This window comes from Pholis gunnellus, assembly GCF_910591455.1.
Source record: "Pholis gunnellus genome assembly, chromosome: 16".
Lineage (NCBI taxonomy): Eukaryota > Metazoa > Chordata > Actinopteri > Perciformes > Pholidae > Pholis > Pholis gunnellus.
The window spans coordinates 11,027,650-11,049,633 of record NC_136543.1 but is presented as its reverse complement, the minus strand read 5'-3'; the positions used below and the strand labels follow the sequence as shown (position 1 = coordinate 11,049,633).

The window sequence follows — 21,984 nt, the reverse complement described above, 5'->3', positions numbered from 1 at the left end:
CGTCAGAGACTGAGCGCTCCATTGGAGCATGGCCAAAGGCGCTGTGCTGAATACTGAAAATACACACACACACATAGATGAACAAGAGAAAGGCAGCTGCACAAGCCCCTCTGTATGCTCTCTCTCTCTCTCTCTCTCTCTCTCTCTCTCTCTATCTCTCTCCCACGCACACACACACACACACACAAATGGCACAAAAACAGAAGTAAACGGCATCCTAGAAACTAAACAGAAGATAAGCTGAGGTCACCGTGCATTTGTGTTCACATGACGTCATGGTGCGAACAGGAAATGTGACAAAATGCACAAGTTTGTTTATGCCTAAAGCAAATACCATGAGAGCCAAACCTTGCATGCTCCAAATGTGCAGTGTGGAGTTCACCAGCAGTCATAATTATGATTCATGTCTCGGTAAACATCCATACATGTATGAGAACGTTCCCCCACTGGCTTAAGTGTGGGAAAGTGCAGCGACATTACGTATTGCGTGTGTGTGTGTGGTGTTGCATATGCAAGTTTGGGGCGAAGTGTAATTACTCTTGGTGACACACCTCACATGACTAATGAGTGGGAGTCGGGCGCGTGGCGTCTAGCTCATTTGTCTCAGGACGGCGGGTAAAGCTTCAGCGCGTTCAACTCCTCTGGAACGCGGCTAAGGTCATGCCGAACGCTCACGCGACGCTGCTGCCTGATTAACTTCCCGCGTTTGACTTGCTGTGAGCAGAAGTCAGTGAAACGCCGTCAATTAGTAGAGGTATGTCACATGATGAGTGCCAACGTCACACCCGTGTTCCTTTTGTCATTGGTGTGGATTCGCTCTGCGGTGCAGAGCTCCAATCTACTGCCGGCGTCTCTGTGAGGGAATCCTGCGTCAACATCGTCGCGGTCACACTTGTTGACACACACAAGCAGCCTTGCGCTTATTGCGGAAAGGCCGCGACATGTAGGCCGATGAAGACATTACTACAGTCAATACAATTTAATAACCCATTACTGATAGAGCACTGTTGTTTATAGCTTAGAATTGATGAGATCTAAGAGAAATAATGGCAAGTTCATACCCCATAAACGTAAATCGACGATTGGATTTTTTTTTATTCATTAACTTTTAAGACTCAAAGTAACGACTACACCTTCTTTTAACAGCTAAATATAAACCTTCATGGTTAGAGAAGTATAAAACATTACAGGTAGTTAAGATAATGTCAAGGTGTTGTATAAAGTACGCACTGCCTGTTCGGCTAAGATTGTGTTTAAATGCAACACTTACTTTATACAATTTAATATTTGCAATTACGGTAATAACTTTGCAAAATAAATGGGCCTTAAAAAAAAAAATGTGATATTGCTGTCCGTTCACGCTCATGACACCGTTCCTGTCTGCATTGATTCATTTAATAAAAGTCATACAAACAATCATAGAAACTGAAACTGTCCTTCAATTCTCTTTTATTTCCTTACAAAGAGATACATGATTTAGATTTTTAGAGCAATTTAACAAAAAGATAAATTATAATATATCACACAATATCCTGTAACTGAATCATGTTTTATATACCATACAAACCAATTCAATAACAATACTTTGGTGATCTCATCTTCCAAAGCGCGGGTCTGAATAAATAGATCCTCTCCTTTGTGCGGATGTCCGGGCTCTTGTAGCTGGTGATGGTGACCTTTTAGATAACCGGTGTCACATATGAAGGTCTCTCAGGTCTGCCTATCTATTGTTACACATGTGAGTGACCCACAGCGGTGGAGGAGGGGGGTCTTGCAGTACCAAAGCCAGATAAAAGTCATTGGTTGAGGGTACGAGTGCATGCTTATCATAATGGTTTCTCGTAAAAGTAGTCTTTTACTAGAGGTCGGGAGGTCATGGGAGAAAAGAGACGAAACTGAAAGCTCAAAATCAGTCTCACATTTCATCTAAGCCACAGAACACAGCCAGGCTCTGACACAAGACTTGTTTTTAAAAAGAGAAAAAAAAAAAAGAAAAACATGAAATGAAAGAAGTCACAAGGTCTCTTGTGTATTTGGTATTGGCCTTCTATGCGCTACACTAATATTAAAAGCAGCAGTTGCCTTTTGGAGGACAGTATTAGAAAGGAATGGAAAGTGATAACATAAAAAAAAAAAAGAAATGTACGAAACAAAAGCCACCGACTCTTTCTGAACAAAGAATCCCTCAAATAGCGGAAGAACTTCGACTGAAATTGTAAATGGAAGGTCAGTCCTTGAACCGTGCAGTAGTAGTGCAAGAAGAGTCGGGATAAAGAGGCTTTGACAAACCTTCATATTCATACAGAGACATCACATCCTACATTTGACGAGACGGAAAAATAATCAAGGTGTTCCTTAAGAGAAACACACCGGCGCTCTTCAGTCGTCACTCGTCTCTGCAATTTCCATTCAAATTAAAGAACAGGATGATATTTGCACTGCTAATCCTGTGGATGTGTGTCTCCGTGCCGCAGGTAGAATGTGTTGTTCTGTATTCTGCACACACATTCAATCAGGGCGAGGGCTTTGTGGATTCTAATCTCACACTTTGTGATCTCCAGATATCCAAGAGGAGAGGTTTGTGCACTGGAATGTGAGGCAAGTGTTTGTCTGGATGCGTCGAGAAGTTCAGCGGGAGATTTACATTTTTCTATTAGTGGAGAAAACAGAGGGACGTGACTCCGCAGAATGTGATTAACGGAGGCTCAGTCTCGACTGTAGAGAGGAATTCTTCTTTCTTTCTTTTGGTTTTTTTTTAAAGCGGCTCATTTTTTCTGCTGTATGTAGATTTTGCAGCAGAATGTTATACAACTGCCACAAAGCACGAGGTCACTGACTTTTTCAGGGAAAGAGAATCAAAGCTACTCCCTCAGATCTGGGGTCAGGGAACGAATAGAAGGAACTCACATGTAAAACCGTAGCACAATGATATAGTTTATGCAGAAAATAAAAAGGGAAAGTAGATCTTCAATAGAAACTTTGAGTTATTTGATGGACTGTCCCATTTATCCCGAAGAGGCAGTTCATCGTCACCGAGGCACCAAAAGTGTGTAAAAAAAAAGATGACAGACTGCGTTCCGTCCTCGTGTACGATGTGAGGAGACGAGACGTCGTTTGGCATACGGTCCGCCTCTCCTTAATCCACGTCCACGTCCAGGTCAATCTCGGTACTCAGGTTGAGGTAGAAGAAGGCGTAGACACAGAGGACAAAGAGCAGGATTGCAGCGATGACCAGGAATGCATCCTGAGAAGGAACGAGAGAAGGTTTTAAGATGCGGCGTTCTTCTGTAGAACTATTTATACATCTTTCTGGCTGATCCCTCGTCTGTCTTTATGCACAGGAGCAGCTCTACTTTGTTTGAACGAGTTGGCAGGGTTCTGTAATTATTGTGCTTATCTTTCGGCGTCGTTACGTCTATACTTGCCAAGTCCCCATTGTCTTTCTTTTCATTTAAATAATCTCATCTGAATTTGTCTGACTTTGTGTGTAAGAATACATCGTTGGCTAGCGTTTTTTTGGAAAAAGTTCAAACTAAATGTTTGAACTGTAACTTGTAAATGTGCTTTTGAAGACAAATGTAATTATAGGACTGTTAATCATCACACTTTTATTTTAGCCATTAAAGTGAAAATCGGAAGATGTAAAAATGCTCAAATTCATTTTTAACGCTGCTCCACTTTATTACAGGTAAAATAGGAAAACACTGTATGAACCGGATCATCTGTCTGTTTCAGTGATAAGACGACTGCTAACAAATCCTGACTATTCTGTCATTTGAATTGCTGCATTGAGACCTCAATCTATTATATCAAACATTATATATGACAATATGGGGATTTTAAAGCTATTTCACACTGAAGAGCTTTTTCTTTTGCAAGCTTTGTTTACAGCGGTGGAGCTTATTGCTGACGGAGGGCCAAAACAGACAAACAAACGTTTTCAAATTGACCTGCATTTGTGTGGAAATGGTTTCAGACTCTTTAAAAAGGAAACCAGGTCTCCGCAGGAGGTGTTCTAACACCAACGACACAAACGCTCTCAGCTGCTTTAAGAGATTGCAGAATGTATAATGGCATGAATGTTGTATTATATATTTTCATAAAGACAGAAAGAACACAACATGTTGTTAGTTATGGTGCATTAGAAAGCTACAGTAGCTTTACACACACTACATGTTGGGTTTAGCAGACAGTTTTCCAAAAATCCATCCACAATTAGAGAGACAACTTATTTGGAGATTGTGTAGTTTATTTTAAGGAACGTGTGCTAGCACATCACATGCCTTCAAAAGACCGAATCATTGATTAGTTTCAGGTTTTCTCTTGACGTAAAGAGATCAAGTGGAAACATGTTTTGGAGTAAAACTGGAGCCACATCCAAGATTTTAGAAAAATGCACAGTATCACATTTCAGAAACCAAGTATTGAGTGACTGACCGCAGTATTTTAATCTATTCAATATGCAATCAACCTCCACTGCTCTCCTGCAAGTTAAACTTTCCAAACAAAATGGCCTATTTTTTCCTTTTCTTTTTTAATTTCTATTGGTTAATTGTCAAACAAATTGAAGCCTTCCAGAGGAGTGGCATTCAACTTGAAAATGGGAATTTGGAGCGCTTGTTCATTATGTGGCGCTCGCACGATTACAATCTTCATCAGCTGGAGTTTCATTAGGGCCACTCAGAGTATTGAACAATGCCAGTTATTCTTTATCAAGAGAACTCATTAGCAGCAAACTTTCTAATCAACACTGGAGAGCTTGGAGAGCTTTAAAAAGGTTGAGGAGTACAGTCTGATTGGGGGTTATTCAAAAAGAAATATTTGATTTGAACATGAAAATTAGTATTTACACGCAAACTGGGCCACAACAACAAAGGATGTGTGTTCAAAACACATGATTTTAACCCGACACAAATAATTTGCACAGCTATAATCTTGTTCTTCTATTTCTAGATTATTTAAGAAGCCACCTATCTAAAAAAAAAAACCTTCCTGAACCCCGATAAGCTAAATCAGCCCGTATGCCGTATAGATTAATGAGTGACGGGCTGAGGTGAAACAAGGTTACACTGAAGAAAAACGACAAACACGGAAAGCAGCAAACGAGACGGATGTAAAAGAAAAACAGAAGCAAACAGAAATAATATGAAAGAAAAATTTGAGAAAACATCACTTCAGTTATTACCATACGTAGCACGCGCACACAGAGATGACTGCAGATTCAACCCACTGGCCAAACTGCATGGAGGAATGACAGAATGAAAAACAAGAGCGAGGAGGGGAGAGAAAACAAGTGAGCGATAAGGCTCGGCACAAACGAGCGGTGGTGGGGGGCTAATAATAATTCCTATCCGGCGAGGGGGGGGGGGGGGGGGGGGGGGGGGGGTTGACAATTAAAAGGCGTCACGGCATCCACAGCTATCTGTGTACATGTTGTAGCGCCTAGTCATCAGCGGCATTGGTCTTCATTAGCCTCAGCCCACATTTATCTACATCCCGGCAGCCTCCAAACAGCTTTAAGTCCTCGCTTAATTGGAAAACTTTTAAATTTCATGCACTTTAGTTTCATATATTAACCGCCAGGCTCCCACTGCTTGATTTACTTTTGTATTTCGCCGAGGCCTCGGAGAAAAGAGAACTGTTATCAAATCACCGAGGCTTGATTGTTTTCCGCTTTCTCTTGTGTTCTCTCGCGCAGCTTTGAAAAAAACATAACAAAAGGAGAAGCGTTTGTAATTCCGCCGACAAGTATCGCAAAGAAAACGTCGCGCTTCTGACGCAGGTAAGCATTTCGCTGAATTTGCGGCTGAAACAAAAGGACACACGAAATCACAACCCGGGGTTTTGTTGTTGTTGGTTCCCCCCCCCCCCCACTTTCTCTCTGCTTCAGAATTCAGAGCGAAAGAGAACAGCTGGTTACAGTGACTCGTCTGCGAACACAAGCTGGAGGGGTTTTGGTCAAAACACTTGGGTTGTAGGAAGCACCTGCACTTGATTGAGATCATTGTTTTGGAGGAGAGCGGCCCACTGTGTTGACTCTAGCCTTGTCTCACAAACACATTTATGTGCGCCCACTCGCACAGCCACACATGCTCCGACACAAACACACAGCCTCTCTGCCCACATTCTGATGGAGACCTCTGGATGGGGCATAAGCATCGTTCTTCATCATGTGGCTCTCTCAGCACCGGCGGCAGCTGCAGCGCACTTGGCATGCTGGGAGCTGGGTCCCTGTCACCCTGGCGACAAGCCCCAGCTCAGCAGACATCCCCTCATCTGGTCTGATTTTTATTCTCCTGTTTGTGGGTGGGTGTGTGTGTGTGTGTGTGTGTGTGTGTGTGTGTGTGTGTGTGTGTGTGTGTGTGTGTGTGTGTGTGTCAGTATGTGCCTACGTGCGAAGAGAGAATCAGTGTGTGTGTGTGTGTGTGTGGCTGAATGTTGGTGCATTTGGGCTATGGTTGGTTCGCACGTGTCATCTGTACAGAAGTCATCACTACAAATAACCATCCACTAGGTCATATTTCATGATTTCTATTTGTTGACTTGATGGCTTTAAAAGGTGATTTAAATAGTGAAACAAATAACTATCAGCACAGTCAGAGGTAAAACATGTCTTGTTTTGTGTGACTAACGCTCAAAATATTATAATTACTTGACAAATGTATTTCATTCATCCAATCACATAATTGGCGAATCGTTTCTGCATTCATCTTTTGTAAAAATAAATTAAAAAGCTGTTATCCCACCCGACAATAAAAAGGGACAACAATGCGAAAACATGAGCATAAAATAAAATTTGCCTGCTGATTATCTTAAATTAGACATTTTCTTACACAACCCTTTCTGCGACACAGAAACAGATCCACGGACAAAAGGAGTCTCATCACCGCTATCACAACCCACTGAGTCTTTCCATACATCTTTTCCATAAATGAAATGGCATGGAAGGCCATAAAACCTACAAATTCCGATGTGCTATCTGTCTACGCTCCTAACCAGCTAGAAAAGTGAGAATGAGCCTCATAAACCTAATGGCCAGCACAGATAATACATCCAGTTTGCTTCAGCGAGAGGCTGAAGCAGATGCTACAGTTTGTCAGTTTTCAGCACAGCGTCCCTCACAGTTCGTACTCGTACGTTTCACTCTAGATGCTGCCCAATACTTGATAAGAGTTGCTTCTTCGCGACGACACTAACGGCTTCAGGACTCAAGTTATATTTAGATTTATAGGAATCACAAAAAGACTAAAAGTACACAACAAGAAAAAAGAAAAATAATCCGTATAGTCTTGCATACATTCATAAATGACAGCTGGAAGTCATTATCTGTATCCTCCATCCTCCGCCAATTCCATAAGCAATTTTTTTTCCCAACTTTCTTGGCTCAGCGGCTAAATAAGAGGGAAAATAGTGCAGGAATGAACAGAAGGCTAGTGTGCCAATTAGACGAGGCAGCGGGCTTGTTTCCTGTGCTGCAAGCCATCGTACTGGAGCTACTTCGAAGGCACGCGTACTCTTCCACTGGCAAACTGAGAAGAGACTGCTGACTTGCCAGTTTCTTCATCTCTGCTGTGACGACCCCACACCATCTAGGTTTTGAAGAAGCAGGGCAGGAAACATGTCCCATGCTTGCATTCAGACAGTAACAAGCTACGTAAACACACCTTGACTCAGCGTGTGAACAAGAACACACTCGGCCACAACGAGCGGCTGATTTCCGTGACTTCTGAGGTTGTTTTGCGCAGCCCGTCATCTAATCGCTGTTGTGGGAACAGACGTTCTTCCTCTCTCTCTCGCGCGCTCTCTTAGTCTCTCCATCCGTTTTTGCTGCCAACTTACCCAGACTGCCCTGCTACTAGGACAGCCCCGAGACAGCCTGCCCTGGCAGCTGCCAGATTCTCTGTGCCCACATGTCTGCTGGTCCTTCTGAGATGCCAGCTGCATCCGAGGACCTGCATCTCAACCAGGGACATGGTAAAAGAGGGAGAAGGAGGAAGAGGAGGAAGTAGAGAAGAGAAGAGAAGAGAAACCTAATGCACACAGCAACAAGCCTACACAAATTGCAGCCAAATCCTTGCTGTCAACCAAAGGACAGAGAGAGGGGGGCTGTCATCACAGAGCTGTGTAAAAATCACAACTTTATGTAACGCTAAAAGGACTCGATGGGAAAGCAAGCGTGACCAAATATCCATTACATTTGGGTTGAATTTCAATCGAACTCGGGGCCAAAGGGTCCAAGTCAGTTTAATATCCTCGTCCCAGAGGTATTTTTAATCCGACCTCTGAAAATTCCCCTCGTCTTGAGCATGGAAAACCTGAATTATTCATAAGCAATATCAATATTTCAAGATATGGACTAATCTAATTGGATTAAAGACGTGCTTAATGAGGCCTAGCATGTCTAAGAGATGCATATTTTAAAACCTGACCATTTCACCCAGTGTTTAATCCTCACTGTGATTTGTTCATCTCTGTGTACTACGTGCCAACTGAGGCTTAATGAGGAAGTGAAGCCTTTTGGCTTTTGATGTAAAGTGAAGAGAACCAATTCTCGACGCCACGACGCAAAATAAACATAAAAGAAAAAAAAAAGATAACGTGTCTGAATTATGTTTTCCTGCAACTGATTTTAATTTCGTAACAGCGTTAAATAAATACGTTTAATTCACCGACGACCTGATATCTTGTGATGGTATCTGCAATTTCAAAGATGATTTAAACGCCTGTAAGGTCAGATTCACGAGCTATTCCGCTGGCATGGACTCGCTCTACATGGAGAGACCTTGAAATATTAAAAATGATTATCGGTAAGGCAACTGAACGAGAAAAAGCATAAACGTTTGCCAGAGTGATAAATGTGGAGTCATCCATCTTTGCCTGCACAACAGCTCCTAAGCGCTGCAGCGTGACCAAACAACGGAGGGATGCACTGTTCTATCCGAGCAACACCCTCACCTCACATTACCCACCTCCATCTATCTTATCGCCTTCTCTTTTTCTTCTCTGCTCGTCACCGTTTCTCCTCCTCCACCTTCTTCACCATTAAAAGAATAACGAAACTCTTTGAATTTCAATCCTTCCAGGAATTCATTATGTCTGTTTTTTTTCGAGACAGGATCGAGTATTTTAGACTTTATTCTATGGAGGATGATGGATTCCAACACTTGCACAGATCTTCAAAGGATAAGCAGGGGGGCTCATCACATCATTTCAGGTTGTTGTTGTTGTTACATTCCCTAAAGACCTAACGCAGGTTGTAAGAGAGCTATGAGCCGTGGTTATGAAGTGATCTAGTGAGACAGACTCAGACACACAACAAAGAAGATGGTTGGCAGACAGAAAGATAGGCAGAATCATAGATGGGCCAGGACAGACAAGCAAGCAACAACATTGGAAGACATGTAGTCCTGAGGAGACAGTAAGTCCAGGCCAGTCTCACCTTGAATCCAGAGGAATTCTTCTTCGCTTCAGCTTTCAGCCGTGTGGCCTTTAAGGATGACTTTGTCTTGTTGTAGTCCTGCTTACCTGAAAGACAGAAAACAAGTGTGGCACACAAATCAAATAGCTTTATTGTTTAATTCATTGTGAACAGGCAAGCCCCTTCAGACAGAGCCCCGGCCTGCCGTTTCCCCCTGGTTCCAGTCGTTATGTTGTTGTGTGTTCAGCTAAGCTAACCATCTCCTGCCTGTAGCGGCATATTTAACGGATGAGAGAGCAGTTTTGAGCTCCTCGTCTAACTCAAGAATGTGAATAAGAGCTATTTCCAAAATGCGGACCTGTACTTTGTTTGATACGCTGCAATATAATAAAGCCCAACTAAACTAACTGCAAGTAAAAATAAAAAAATAAGACAAGTGAAGATAAATAAGGCTAAATGTAGCAATTCAATTTACTCACACATTTTGCGATCGGCATGTGCATCCAAAATACAAAGAATCCTTTCTGGCCTCAGCGTTCACCTGCGCTTGCTTGACCTCCCATGGGCTCAACTCTCAAGGGTGAGACTTGTGGGCAAACGGGCCACCTGGCAAAGCATGTGTAATATGTAAGTGTGTGTGTGTGTGTGTGTGTGTGTGTGTGTGTGTGTGTGTGTGTGTGTGTGTGTGTGTGTGTGTGTGTGTGTGTGTGTGTGTGTGTGTGTGTGTGTGTGTGTGTGTGTGTGTGTGTGTGTGTGTGTGTGCTTCACATGATGCAGAGCCGGCTGTCTTGGTCTAATTAGAAACAACACACTGCAGGAAAAGGAACTTTGCTAACAATAGTGGAAAGGCAACAGCATGCTGAACAGTGTGTGTGTGTGTGTGTGGACATCTTTGCGACTAATTAAAGATGTTATTCTAGAAAATGAAAGTCAGGGATAAAATTAGACTTGGGTTAAGGTTAGGTTGAGAGTTAAGGTTAGGCATACGTTATTAGCTGGGGATTAAAAGTGACAATTAGTACAGTAGAGGAATATGTGTGTGTTTGAGACCCGAGCCTCCGGTTCAGCTTCGACGGTTTCTTAGTTGGTGACGTGACATGCAGGAGGCCACTTGGAGTTTTTACTCCCGGCCAATTAAGCCTAATTTACATCGAAAGAGGGAACAAGAGAAGGAGGAAGGAGAGGAAAGAAAGCGTCCATGTCCATCTGGAAAGGTTGTGGGAGAGAGAAAGGAGTGAAAATGAGCTAGTGAGGAAGGAGGGGTACGGAGGCGTGTCATGATTCTGCAAACAAACTGCATACAGAGAGGCTCCTCTTCTAGGGACAGCCATGGAGGAGAGAGATGACTGTTAGCATCAGGGCTGTGCAAAAATATCGATATAGCTAACTATCACGATCATTTTTTAATTGATAGTGTATCGATATGTCCGCGACTACTAATCAAGACTTTACATTTTATTTTATTTTTTAAATCGCTGCCTATTGTAGGGCCAGTGACCTCCCGGCCTGTCACATGATCCGGCCAAAATCAAAACATGGCGTCTCACAAGCAAGCGACCGTATACTGTTGTGGCAAGAACAGTTTAGTAAAAAAAAAAAAAGTGTTCAGTGACACAGTGAGAATACAATATGCACTTTATTTTCATATAATATAGAAGTAGTTTTGATTCTATTTGTCCGCCGAGTTATTAATATGTGATGCACGTATAAGACTCTAGGTGGTACACAGAAAGTTGCATTTTTGACTCTATGTTTAAATTTTTATTTAAAAAAGAAATTCTCTCTCTCTCTGTCTCTCACACAAAGTTATTGCACTTAATTCATATTCCTTTCTCTCGTTCTCCATCCCTCCCGGTCACAGACCCCTGCTCCACCTGCCTGACTCAGTGGAGGGCTAATAGAAATGGGGAGCATGGTGCCAGACGCAGACAGTGAGCTTGTGGGAATTCATTTGGAGGACCACTGGATGTCTCCTCCACTTGTCAGAAACTGGAGAGGGGGAAATTTGATTGGAGGCCACCCTTTGCTCACCATTCACAGAAGTTGAGCAGGGGTTTTAAGACTACAAATGACTGGTTTTTACAATGTAAGGCTACAGGACGCTGCATCAAATCCCAGATCAAGAGGAAAAACAATACAGAAAGTCAGAGGGATCGTAAAATGTGTGTAGAGAAGAAAATGCAACATGCAGGGAATCGCTGAAGTTTAATCGGATTCACTCCTTCAGTATAATTCAACTCTGTGTCGAGAGGTGAAAACAAGTTTCATCCCGATAAATTATATTGACTCTTAACAATACAAGCACAACACAATATTGATTCAATTCAATCCAGGGGCCTGCAATCGATACGGGATGATATCATATACACATTTAATACAATCAGTGATATTGATATCAAATCACTAACCACCAGGCTAGCCAGAAGGAAACTAGCACTAGCTAGCACTAGTCAGTCACAACAGCTCTCCAAGTGTCTTCTATTGTCTCTGTACTGGTGGGTTTACTCCTATTTTGTTCTCAGGATTGTAAAAATGTGCAAATTCCACCAAAGTTTGTGCAAAAGAAATTGCAGATTTACTTCACCCCTCTGACCAAATCAAGTTATAATGTGACTTACCAAACCATTACAAACGTAGACAGAATAAAGCACTGGTCACACCATTTTATATGGCAGTGTGCCTGACTGGGCCTTTATGATTTTGAATATAAACAGCATTTATTTGGTAAACACTATAACATTGCCTCATATCTAGGATGTCTGGGAAATGGTCTTCTTCACAAACAGCAACAGATAATTGATTGTGTCGACCAAGTTACCCGGGGACAATTCCATGATGTCGTGTTGTGCAACCTCTCCTGTATCCAGTTATGAAAAAAAAAAAAAAAAAAAAGTTGTTGCACTTTGATTTAAAACTTTCCTCAGGATGTCTTTTCTGCAGCAAAGTGCCCAAGGATACTCAAACACAGACGAGCTGGGGTTTAAATTTCAAAGGCAGAATTCTTTTCAGCATTTAAACCATTTCCCACAAATGCCTTCTAACACACGCACCTGTGCTGTTTTTTGTTTTCATCCCTGGGTCTTAAATTGTACCACATAGAGAAATGACGTCGATATGCAAAAATTCATCACAGCCCAATACACCCATAAACATCTGGTAAGAATCAATACTTAATTGGAGCAACACCAGAACAGATATAGGAGTGAGTTAATATGGAGACGATATGCCAGAGAATTACAACAGGCTGTGTAGGGTATTGTAATGTTGTTGAATTTAACATGGTGCAAAGCCTTTGTGGTTTGTTTGCATGGGTCTGGAAAACACACACACACACACACACACACACACACACACACACACCTAATGATACTACATTGGGCGAATGAGCGCTCCTATTCGTCGATGCCATTCACCTTGCTGCACCGTCTCTGTAGCCACTTTCTGTCACAAATGATCTACCTCCGCTGTGCTACACGCCGGCCTCCCATCCCTCCCTACTTCTGCCTGTCACACTGAAAAGGCATCACCGTCCGTGTCTCAGAAGAACATTAGCCCTTGTAAGGCGGCCGAGAGTCCCTGCTGAGGGGCTTCACTGAGTGTGCCTTTCATGAAAGTCATCACTGACTTCATGTCAAGAGGACAAGAGAAAAATGACACTGACACGCACACACAGACACACACAGACACACACACACACACACACACATATATACACACACCACTTGGTGTACATCCCCGTTGATGTGTGTTTCATGGTTTTCCCTTGCATGTTTGTCGTTGCATTTACCTGTAAGTGATGTTTGATTATATTCTTATCTGGAGCTATTGTACTGCTTAGCATAACGAGACAGGGAGGGGGTATTAGCTAAAATTAACCACACGAGGGATTGAGCACTCAAAAAAGGTAGGAGGGAGGGAGGGAGGGAGGGGGGAGGGGGGGGGATTTGTGTGTCGCACAAATTGGCCATTTAAGCGAAGCTAGAAGAGGGGTAGACATCTATGTGTGTCACAGTTTGTGTGAATGAAAAGAAACATCAGTAATAAAAGAGGATAAAGTTAGAAACTCTGACCATATCAGTAATAATAACCGATGTAAAGATGTTGCATTAAATGAAATAAAAGACTCCAACAGTATACTGCTCCAAAGTGGCAGACAATGTATATGATGGATTACTTATTGTTGTCGTTCTTCTTTCGAATCTTGATTGTGTGGAATTGTGTCATATTAGGAAATATCTTAAGAAATATTTAGGACATTTAGGTCAGATTTTTGTATATAAAGATCCAAGTATGCACATGCGATTTGAGATTGCATCTTTGTTCAGAGGTAAAATGGTAGCTCTTTACGATACCATTCCTGAAAGTACGAGTAAGTACTATGTAACGAGCTGATCATTAATTCAGTTTTAATCAGTAGTTCCTGAATTGTTACCAATAAAATAATTCTACTCGTCAACAACCAAATCACTAAAAATGTTGGATACATAAACAATATTCAATTGTTTTTGTGAATTGTTTTCATTGATCCACTATATGAAAATGTATCTACGTTAATGGCTGCGGTACTGTGCCACCTGAAAACTCCTGCATCGATGGGTTGTACTCAAGTCAGTCAGATTTCATGTCGCCTTGTTATACAAACTTTATAAAGCAGTTTACTGCATTTAAATTTAAGTCAGACATCAAGTAGTAAAAGATTGCTGCAGCATCATTTGAAATAGAAATATGTGTTACTTTCACCATTAAATAAAGAGCTGACTGACCACAATAACAGTTCTGAGACACTCACTTTAGAATTAACTTTCCCAAGTTGCTGCCTTCTTTTTTTGTATAATCCCAAATAAAATGCAAAAATGAGTTGCTCTTCAAAGTTACATTTAAAGTGTCACGTTATTGAATTACATTCAAAACAGTTTCAAACAATATGTGACAACAGCGTTTATTGGTCTTTGTACAGTCCAGACAGTACTGAGAATGCACTGTTTTTAAAAGCTACTGTGCACAATTGCCACAAACAAGTACGTGAGTGTGTCAACAGAAACGCAAACATACCTGAGTGCGTTTGTTTGTTTCTGTGGGGGACTCGCCATCCTGCATATGCACCACATGCAGAGCGACGGGGTGATTTGGACAGACAGACACTGTCCAGTAGTCCCTGGAAGCCCTGGGTCGATGCCGGCAACATACTGACAGCGTGTCTGACAGTTCCTCGCGCTTTGCTTTTGCGTTTAGGTGGCATGGCGGCCAAATAGTCAGTGACCACATGGTGCGGATCGCTGGCATCTGCCAGGATGCATGCTCATGGAACTGGAGGGCTGATGCCAGACACATGGGAGATATTCATGCCTTGTCCTTCGCATCATGTGCAGCGAGGAGAGCCGAGGCAAAATCTTGCAAGATGCAAGGGCTCAACAATAAGGGTTGCTAGGTTGCCATTAGCGGCCATTATGACAAAGCTTATATTCTTTTGTATAATTAAATGCATATCTTATTTACTCAAAATATATATTTTCAGTTTTAGCAACCGAATGCTGATACCAGGCTGCAAAAGTAGGTGTTGAGCCGTGTGATGTATTGAAGCCTACCTACAAATGTGAGTGAAATATCTCGACTACCTTCCAAGTTTTTACATCAAACCGCAAGAAGTACATGTTCGTAGGTTTGCCCTTCTTTAATTAAAATGTGAAATGACGCCTTCTTAAGTTAATAATTTCCAATTTGCCATGTTTGAAATCTGAGGACAATCTTTCCTACTTTGTTCAGCGGGCAGCAGCGATCATTACTCGAACAGAGTGACCACTTCCATGTAAGAACGCCATAGCTGTACGTCTCCTGAGGGCATCTTGGCACAGTCAATTATTACAGGCTTAATAATGGTATTTAAAAAGAGAGTGTCAACAGTGGCCCCTTGATTGACCATCATGACAAAAGCACTCCAGCAGAGATGATGGTATAGCTCAACGACCAGCCCGGACTACTGCTGGTGTTCGATGAATAAGCCTTTTGTTCCAAAACGAAGGAAAAACGGTAGAAATTGAAAGGCCGGCAGGTAGAGAGAGGACCACAGTGTCCTTGACAACTGGGTTACATATTTTTGAATTGATGAGTCGAGGTAAAAAACAAGATCTTCCGTGCCTGTGGTCGGGGATTTGACGGTGGGAGATGAGCTTATGTTGTCCGTCTCTCATTTGTTGACCCAGCCCCGGTTTTACACAGTAACAGGCGGCTAAAAGATATATATGGGATGAATGATCTTATTCTATTCTTCTGTCCCACTATGGAAACATGTACAACCATCACTTTGCTTTATGAGACCCAAGCCATTATAGAGTAAACCAGACAGAGACATTTCTCAACAAACTATCACATGACTGAGAAAGACAAATATTGCTATTTTTGTCAGAATGACACAAAATAAAGACGTTTTTTTTTAAAAAAAGATACCGATCCGTTACAAAAAGGTACAAGTGACAATACGGTGCAAAGACTAAAACATACACCAACAGATTTCATTTAGCATAAAAAAAAAAAAAAACACCAGGAAACATAAAAGCTGGAATAATCAGAGGATGTGAATCACAAGGGGCCAACAAACGATCATCCACTGGGAGGAAGGGGACAAGAACAATGCCACAGTCGACACAATCTTCAGGAGAGGGGATGTGGATTACACAACATCTTAATTGAATAATTACAGGGAAAAAAAATAAGTAACATTCACGTGGAGGAATGCTTGTGTGATGAAAATCCATCTCCATTCAACCTGTAGGCGTCCGTCCACATCACGGCGAGAAATTGCTCAAAAGCAATAAAAAGACAGCAAATACCACACTACTGATTTACCAGTAACATCACCAATGAAATCCACGCATTGCTGTAAAGTTTTGCATGCAACTCAAGAATAGTAGAGGATTAAGGTGTCTTTATTTCCACTAGTCAAGAAAAACAACTTCAAGGCTCCCGAAACCTTCTGAAGATGCTCATTTGTGTGCAGCATCACAGCAGGGTGTCAGAATCCTCCCGATCAATGTCGACGTTGGAACGAGTGATCAAAGAAAATCGCCAGCGTCTTCAAAATAACATGTCAAATTGGACGCAACAGGCCGCTAGATGTGGCTGTGGAGTGTCTCTTGGGTCAGGACTTTAGTGGACAAGTGAAATATTAAGTCATCTGGGTTCTTCCCCTGTATGTTCACAGCCTCATCCCTGAACCCCCTGTGCCCCTAATCCCCCTGTATGTCCTTTCCTGGTGTTGTTGTGAGGATGACTGTCTTCTGACTGGTGGGACAAATTGTTGTTGTGCTGGTCTAAGTCAAAATATGAATCGCAAGAGGACCACAATTGGAAAGAACCTGCTTCTCAGACTTCCCATAGCCAGAGGTCTCCTGCGTAGAGACACCATTTATGAACTTGGAAATAGTTTTACAATCTTCTGGATCGTGTCACTCTGCTCAGCTTCCTGTATAGTTGTTGATTGTTGCTATCTCTCTCTAGAGGAATATATTCTCCCCTTTGTCTCAGCCATTTTCAGCCCTTCTATAGGTTCCTATGAGATCGATATCAGGGCTCTAGTAAGTCTCACTCCTTGTTCATCTAATAAGACTACTTAGTCCCATTTCATGCCAACAATATACACCACTCCTGGGATTCACTGTGTGTCAGTACTGTGACCGTAGATGCTGCATGCTCGACTCAAAGTGTAATTACTTCCACAGCTTGTATTCTGGTTCTACTCCAGTGAGGCTGGTTAAAGTTTATTTTCCATACAATACAAATTGGAACAGTTTCCAGGACTGTGCAAAGATATTAAGCAGATTTTTTGCATAGCCAACGCTGATAAAGCAGTTTGGGATCGATGTGAAACTACCACACAGTCAACACATCACTGCAACACAGTATCATGTGTGCTGTATTGAGTGTGACGTTAGCTTGTCTCTATGAGAGAACGCGGAGTTGATTGCTGTGTTGTGGTAAAATTGTCCACATCAAGCACTGATTTATGATGTTTGTTGAAACGGAGATACAAAACAAATCTCAACTGTCAAAAAGCATCATGAACTGATTTACAGACCTTATTGTTGTAATTGTCAGTTCATATAATGATTAAACTATTACTCATTTAGTATAAAAAATCCCCAAAAAAAATCAATACGAGCATTTCTTTCAATCCGTTACTAACTAGTGTCAAAATATAGAATCAACGGATGTTTGATTACAGTTGATACATTTGCTGATGATCAACCAACCAATGGACCAGCACCACGATGGATGAAGACTCACCAATCTGTTTTCGGTACTGATCAACTGGTAACCTGGTCCCACTGGCATCCTTCCTCCCCATTCTCCTTCCTCAGCCTGATAGGAAACGAGAAGAATAAAACACCTTCTGAGTGAGACAATCTCACCGCTGGGTCTCACTGTAGCACCTGATCATTTAGCTTAATCAAAAATGGATATAGCTCCGGTCCTGCTACTGTAGCCCAAGATAACTTGTGAAATCTGCAGGAAGGATTCAAGTTAATACAACATCATATACAGAGAAGAGGAGTCAGTTTCGATCAGGCAGATGGTTTATCTTTCACATGCATCTGCTACACATAATTCAATTAATTTCCACCACCTTCCATGTGCGTTACGTTCACAGTACGCGCACTTCCTATCCATCTCATTTAGTCCAACACCATTTCCCTTCACACCATGAGCTCTCTTTGATTACTCTGACAGCTCACAGGGAAGATATAAAGAAAAAAAGTGCTAGGAGTAATACAAATACTATATTTAGCCTCCGCATGTAACCACCGGATTGCAAGAGCGTGACGGAATAAATGTCAAGCAGTATAGATGTACATTTACCGGAAATAACTACGCTTGTACAATACTTTTCTGTGCAAAAGTGCTAAAAACTCAATGTGCGTGTGTTTCATGAATCCATCCCAACACGCTTGTTTCTCAGTGAGCACGGCGCTCTAAATTCCAGACGGGCTCCCTCACAACACACTGCATCAATCAATAGTGTAGCCTTTTGTTTAAAATAGTGGGGGGGAAAAAGCAAGTATGAGTGGAGGGGCAGGCCCGTGCTGTTTTTGATGATACTCAAGTCCCTCTGACCTGCTCTGTGGCTGAAATATTTGAGCATGATTTGAAAGTAAAACTCAATATCTTTCAAGCCCTGCTAGGCTAATGATTATCTTTTTTTTTTTTTAAAGGCATGTTTTAAGAGTGATAGGGAGGGAAATGTGTAAGCAGGTGTGCACAGGGGAGAAAAGAGAGGCAGATACGAAAGGGGGGAGAAAAAAAAAAGTATCTATGTGCATCCATGAGGAACAGGAGTGGCGAAGAGTCTCGAGGTGCAGCAGGGGAATAGAGGGAAAGAGACTGAATTAGCATGTTCAAGGAGCGTGGCTGTGCTGCTTGTGCTGACTGATGCCTTCTCATGGGAGGCTGCTGCCTTGAGAGACCCGAATGTTACCTTACGCTAAAAACGCCGTCTTCAGCTACATTTCAAACACTGGTTACTGCCGGCAGAGAGGGAGTATGTATGCTATTGTTCTCCAGCAAGCGGGAACCAGAGTCAGCAAATTAGGAGGACGTGAGAGGAGGAGGACAAAAGGGAAGAGAGGAAATTATCCGCATGTAGTGTTTACAGTCGGCTCGTGGTTTTCCAAGCTATGTTGTACTGTGCAGCGACATCATAGTAGTGTGTCTGAATTGCCAAAAGCAACACATTTGAAGCCTCCGTCGTCCCCCTGTGGTCGTTCCACTCGGGCATTTCTCCACATGTGTGACTTACTGTATATCTAGCATTTGCAACAGTGACGGGATAAAGAAATGCAAAGAAGGTAGACGGCTGATTATTAGAAAAAACACATATCTAAGCAGAGTGACAGCAGCAGCATTGTTGGCTGATGATAAAATAATACTTTCTCGTTCATATTAGCACCTTGTATGCAGAGAGGAAATGGCTGATAGTACGTTCTAGTCATTAACAGTGGTTATCAGGACCTGAATTTACTGGACACCTAAACTATGTCCAGCACGTAACACTAGTATTTTCTTTAAGACTGTCCTTTAGTGCTAAGTTGTTTCGCTGGTCAGAAAGCCTCTAGGTTTCATATTAGAATGTTTAGGTTTGCTTTCTTTATATTCAGGGTACGCTCATCGATATTAATGGAGGTTAGCAAAACATTTGCAACACATCTGTGTATATTATCTCTAACACCTTTCTAAAACTAACTTGAAGTAGTATTTATCAGCCTATAGGTCAGATGTATTAGTGCATGGACCTGATAAAAGGGGAAACGGAGTCCATGGTCCACAGTCCATGGTGTTTTGGGGCATTGTGGTCTCTGCATCTTTCTATCCGTCAGCATTGTAGAGAATGATCTATTACACCCTGATACAGACTTTAAGGAGAAGAAAGAACAACTGCGCTTCTTTCTTCTCTCTGCGGTCCCGACCATGAAGGAGACATTCTTAAGAGAGGAGGACTCTTTGCAGGACCTTCATACAGTCTGTCAACTTTTGAGCAAAAATTATCGAATTACCGTTCAACTGCACAACACGTAAAGCATTAAAGTGGAAATGTAATTGACACCCCGGCAGCTTTAATTCATTGCACTCACGAAGATACTTACACTGCTGCTGTTTACCGAGAGAACGTGTCGCTTTTGTCGAGGTTTGTCTGCATGACAACACGCCTGGTTGATGTGTGCAGACCCGCGAGACGACGGAATTGACTGTTTTTATTGCACTTTGATCGAAATTTCTCCCGAATGCCACAACACCACGTCTCCCAGTCCGACTTCCTGGTTTACACGTTGACAGCGATGACAGACAACCGGTTCGTCCAATCGGACACGTGCATTCGTCGAGTTGACCAATAGCACGAGGGTGGGGCGGAACGTTTAGACAAAAACACTGGATGAGCACGTGACGCGTTGAAAGTCGGGAGACTCCCTCTCATTCAACGATGCAAAAGATCTTATATTGACATGTTTCCTCTATGGTTAGAGTCCACAACATTATAGCTCTTGACGTTGCAAAACAAAACAGTTTTCATTAGAAATAGCATGTGAATTATGAAACAGTTATACAAATAATTAGAAAACCATGGTAAAGCATAAAAGATCAGTGGTGAAAAGTAAATCTACTGTACAATATTACACACTGTCCAGGACTACTTTACCTACCAAAGAGTACTTCTACATGCATGGGTATTACGTGCAAAGATGCCTGCACCAACATGTTATTATTGTTGATACACAAAGACATACGCTGTATTAATTAAAAAGTCATATTAATTCGACATGTTGGCCACAAGTCATTCTTGCCTTGTCAGTTCACAACAAATGTCATGCTTATTGTTGAAAACAGTAGCATTATGCTGTGACAATTAAAGGAAGCTACAGACGACCTCGTCAAAAACGAGGCACTCTCACTCCACGATGATCATTTCTCTTTCATCAGTCTTTTTACATTGTTCATTTGTTTACTGTGCAGAATTTGATCCCTCCCTATGCTTCCAGCCTCGTTGCTGCCTGGGGCATTTATGTGTTGACTTGCCGCCGCATGTAACTTATTGAAGTTTGAAATGATTTTCTGCTCTCCCATGGGCATGCCTTTTGCATGCAGCACAGCAGTAACTAATAGATGTAATCTGCCTATAATGTGCCTCCATTATGCTGTGCTTTATATTACAGCTAGGGTTGGTAATCTTCTTCAAAAGATTTGTACTTATATCTGTTGAAATTCTCTTTACATCCCAACAGGGTTTTTAGTTGGATCCTTTTTCTAAATTTAGCATACTATTGCCAGCTTCTCAACATAACCAACCCTTTAAGATGTCATTGATAATGAGCACTTTGTCAATGACGATCATTTTATCCGCGTAAATATTGCTCAGGAAACTGTGCTGCGTATTCACATTAAAGGCTTTCATAATGTGACACTGAAATCACACTTAAGGCCTACAACATTTGCATACTATGTACACTATATAAACAAATACATTTTACACATGTGCAAGTCCAAGCTGCTAAGACTGTTAAGTTAGAACTGTTAACAAATAGAAGCCTGGAAATGTAATTTTAACATGGCCATCAAAACCAGCACAAGTGTAGTTAATGCAGAGCTCAAATATTCTCTTGTTATACTAAATGTGTGTGATTAATTTCTCCCGTTGAGTGAAACAAACCATCGTGCTGTGCCTGTCACAATGATAGATATGGAAAGCATTAGCATCAACTGCTAATGTGAATGAAAAATAGGCAGGATGGATTTGCCCGAGGAACAGTTGTAGTGTGTGGACTGTGAACATCACTGTAATGTACAGATAAGACTTGAGAGGAGATGAGAGGGTTCCCCTCAGGGCCTGTTAGTGTGAAAGTTTTCACCAGTGACTAAGTACCCCTTGTTAGATTACAGAGAATTTCAGCTGTACAAATGGCTGCTGTTTTAAGTGACCACACCACAGAGACAGCATTAAATAGAGTTAAGCACTGGCAGGTTCCCTAACATGATCATCTAGTTTTGGGAGATCTTTTTTGGGTGTGTGCCTATCTTTATGC

At 41.9% G+C, this 21,984-nt stretch overlaps 1 protein-coding gene across 1 annotated transcript; it reads right to left on the bottom strand.

Annotated features, from left to right (window-relative positions):
- Positions 1-1,432: 1,432 nt before the first annotated feature.
- triqk (triple QxxK/R motif containing) lies at positions 1,433-20,214 on the bottom strand. Its single transcript, XM_079176190.1, has 4 exons — positions 20,053-20,214; positions 17,699-17,773; positions 9,440-9,525; positions 1,433-3,244 (listed from the first exon to the last, which is right to left on the bottom strand). The coding sequence occupies exons 2-4, from the start codon at positions 17,757-17,759 to the stop codon at positions 3,137-3,139; spliced, it is 255 nt and encodes an 84-aa protein (XP_079032316.1). The 5' UTR covers positions 17,760-17,773; positions 20,053-20,214; the 3' UTR covers positions 1,433-3,136.
- Between the last annotated feature and the right edge of the window lie 1,770 nt (positions 20,215-21,984).

Bases quoted from the DNA above. Each gene is read 5' to 3' on its own strand.
- triqk (XM_079176190.1), bottom strand. From the start codon at position 17,759: ATGGGGAGGAAGGATGCCAGTGGGACCAGGTTACCAGTTGATCAGTAC. The intron at 9,526-17,698 runs GTGAGTCTTCAT...TCTGTCTTTCAG, and splicing joins TCAGTACCGAAAACAGATTG to GTAAGCAGGACTACAACAAG. The intron at 3,245-9,439 runs GTGAGACTGGCC...GTTCCTTCTCAG, and splicing joins AGAATTCCTCTGGATTCAAG to GATGCATTCCTGGTCATCGC.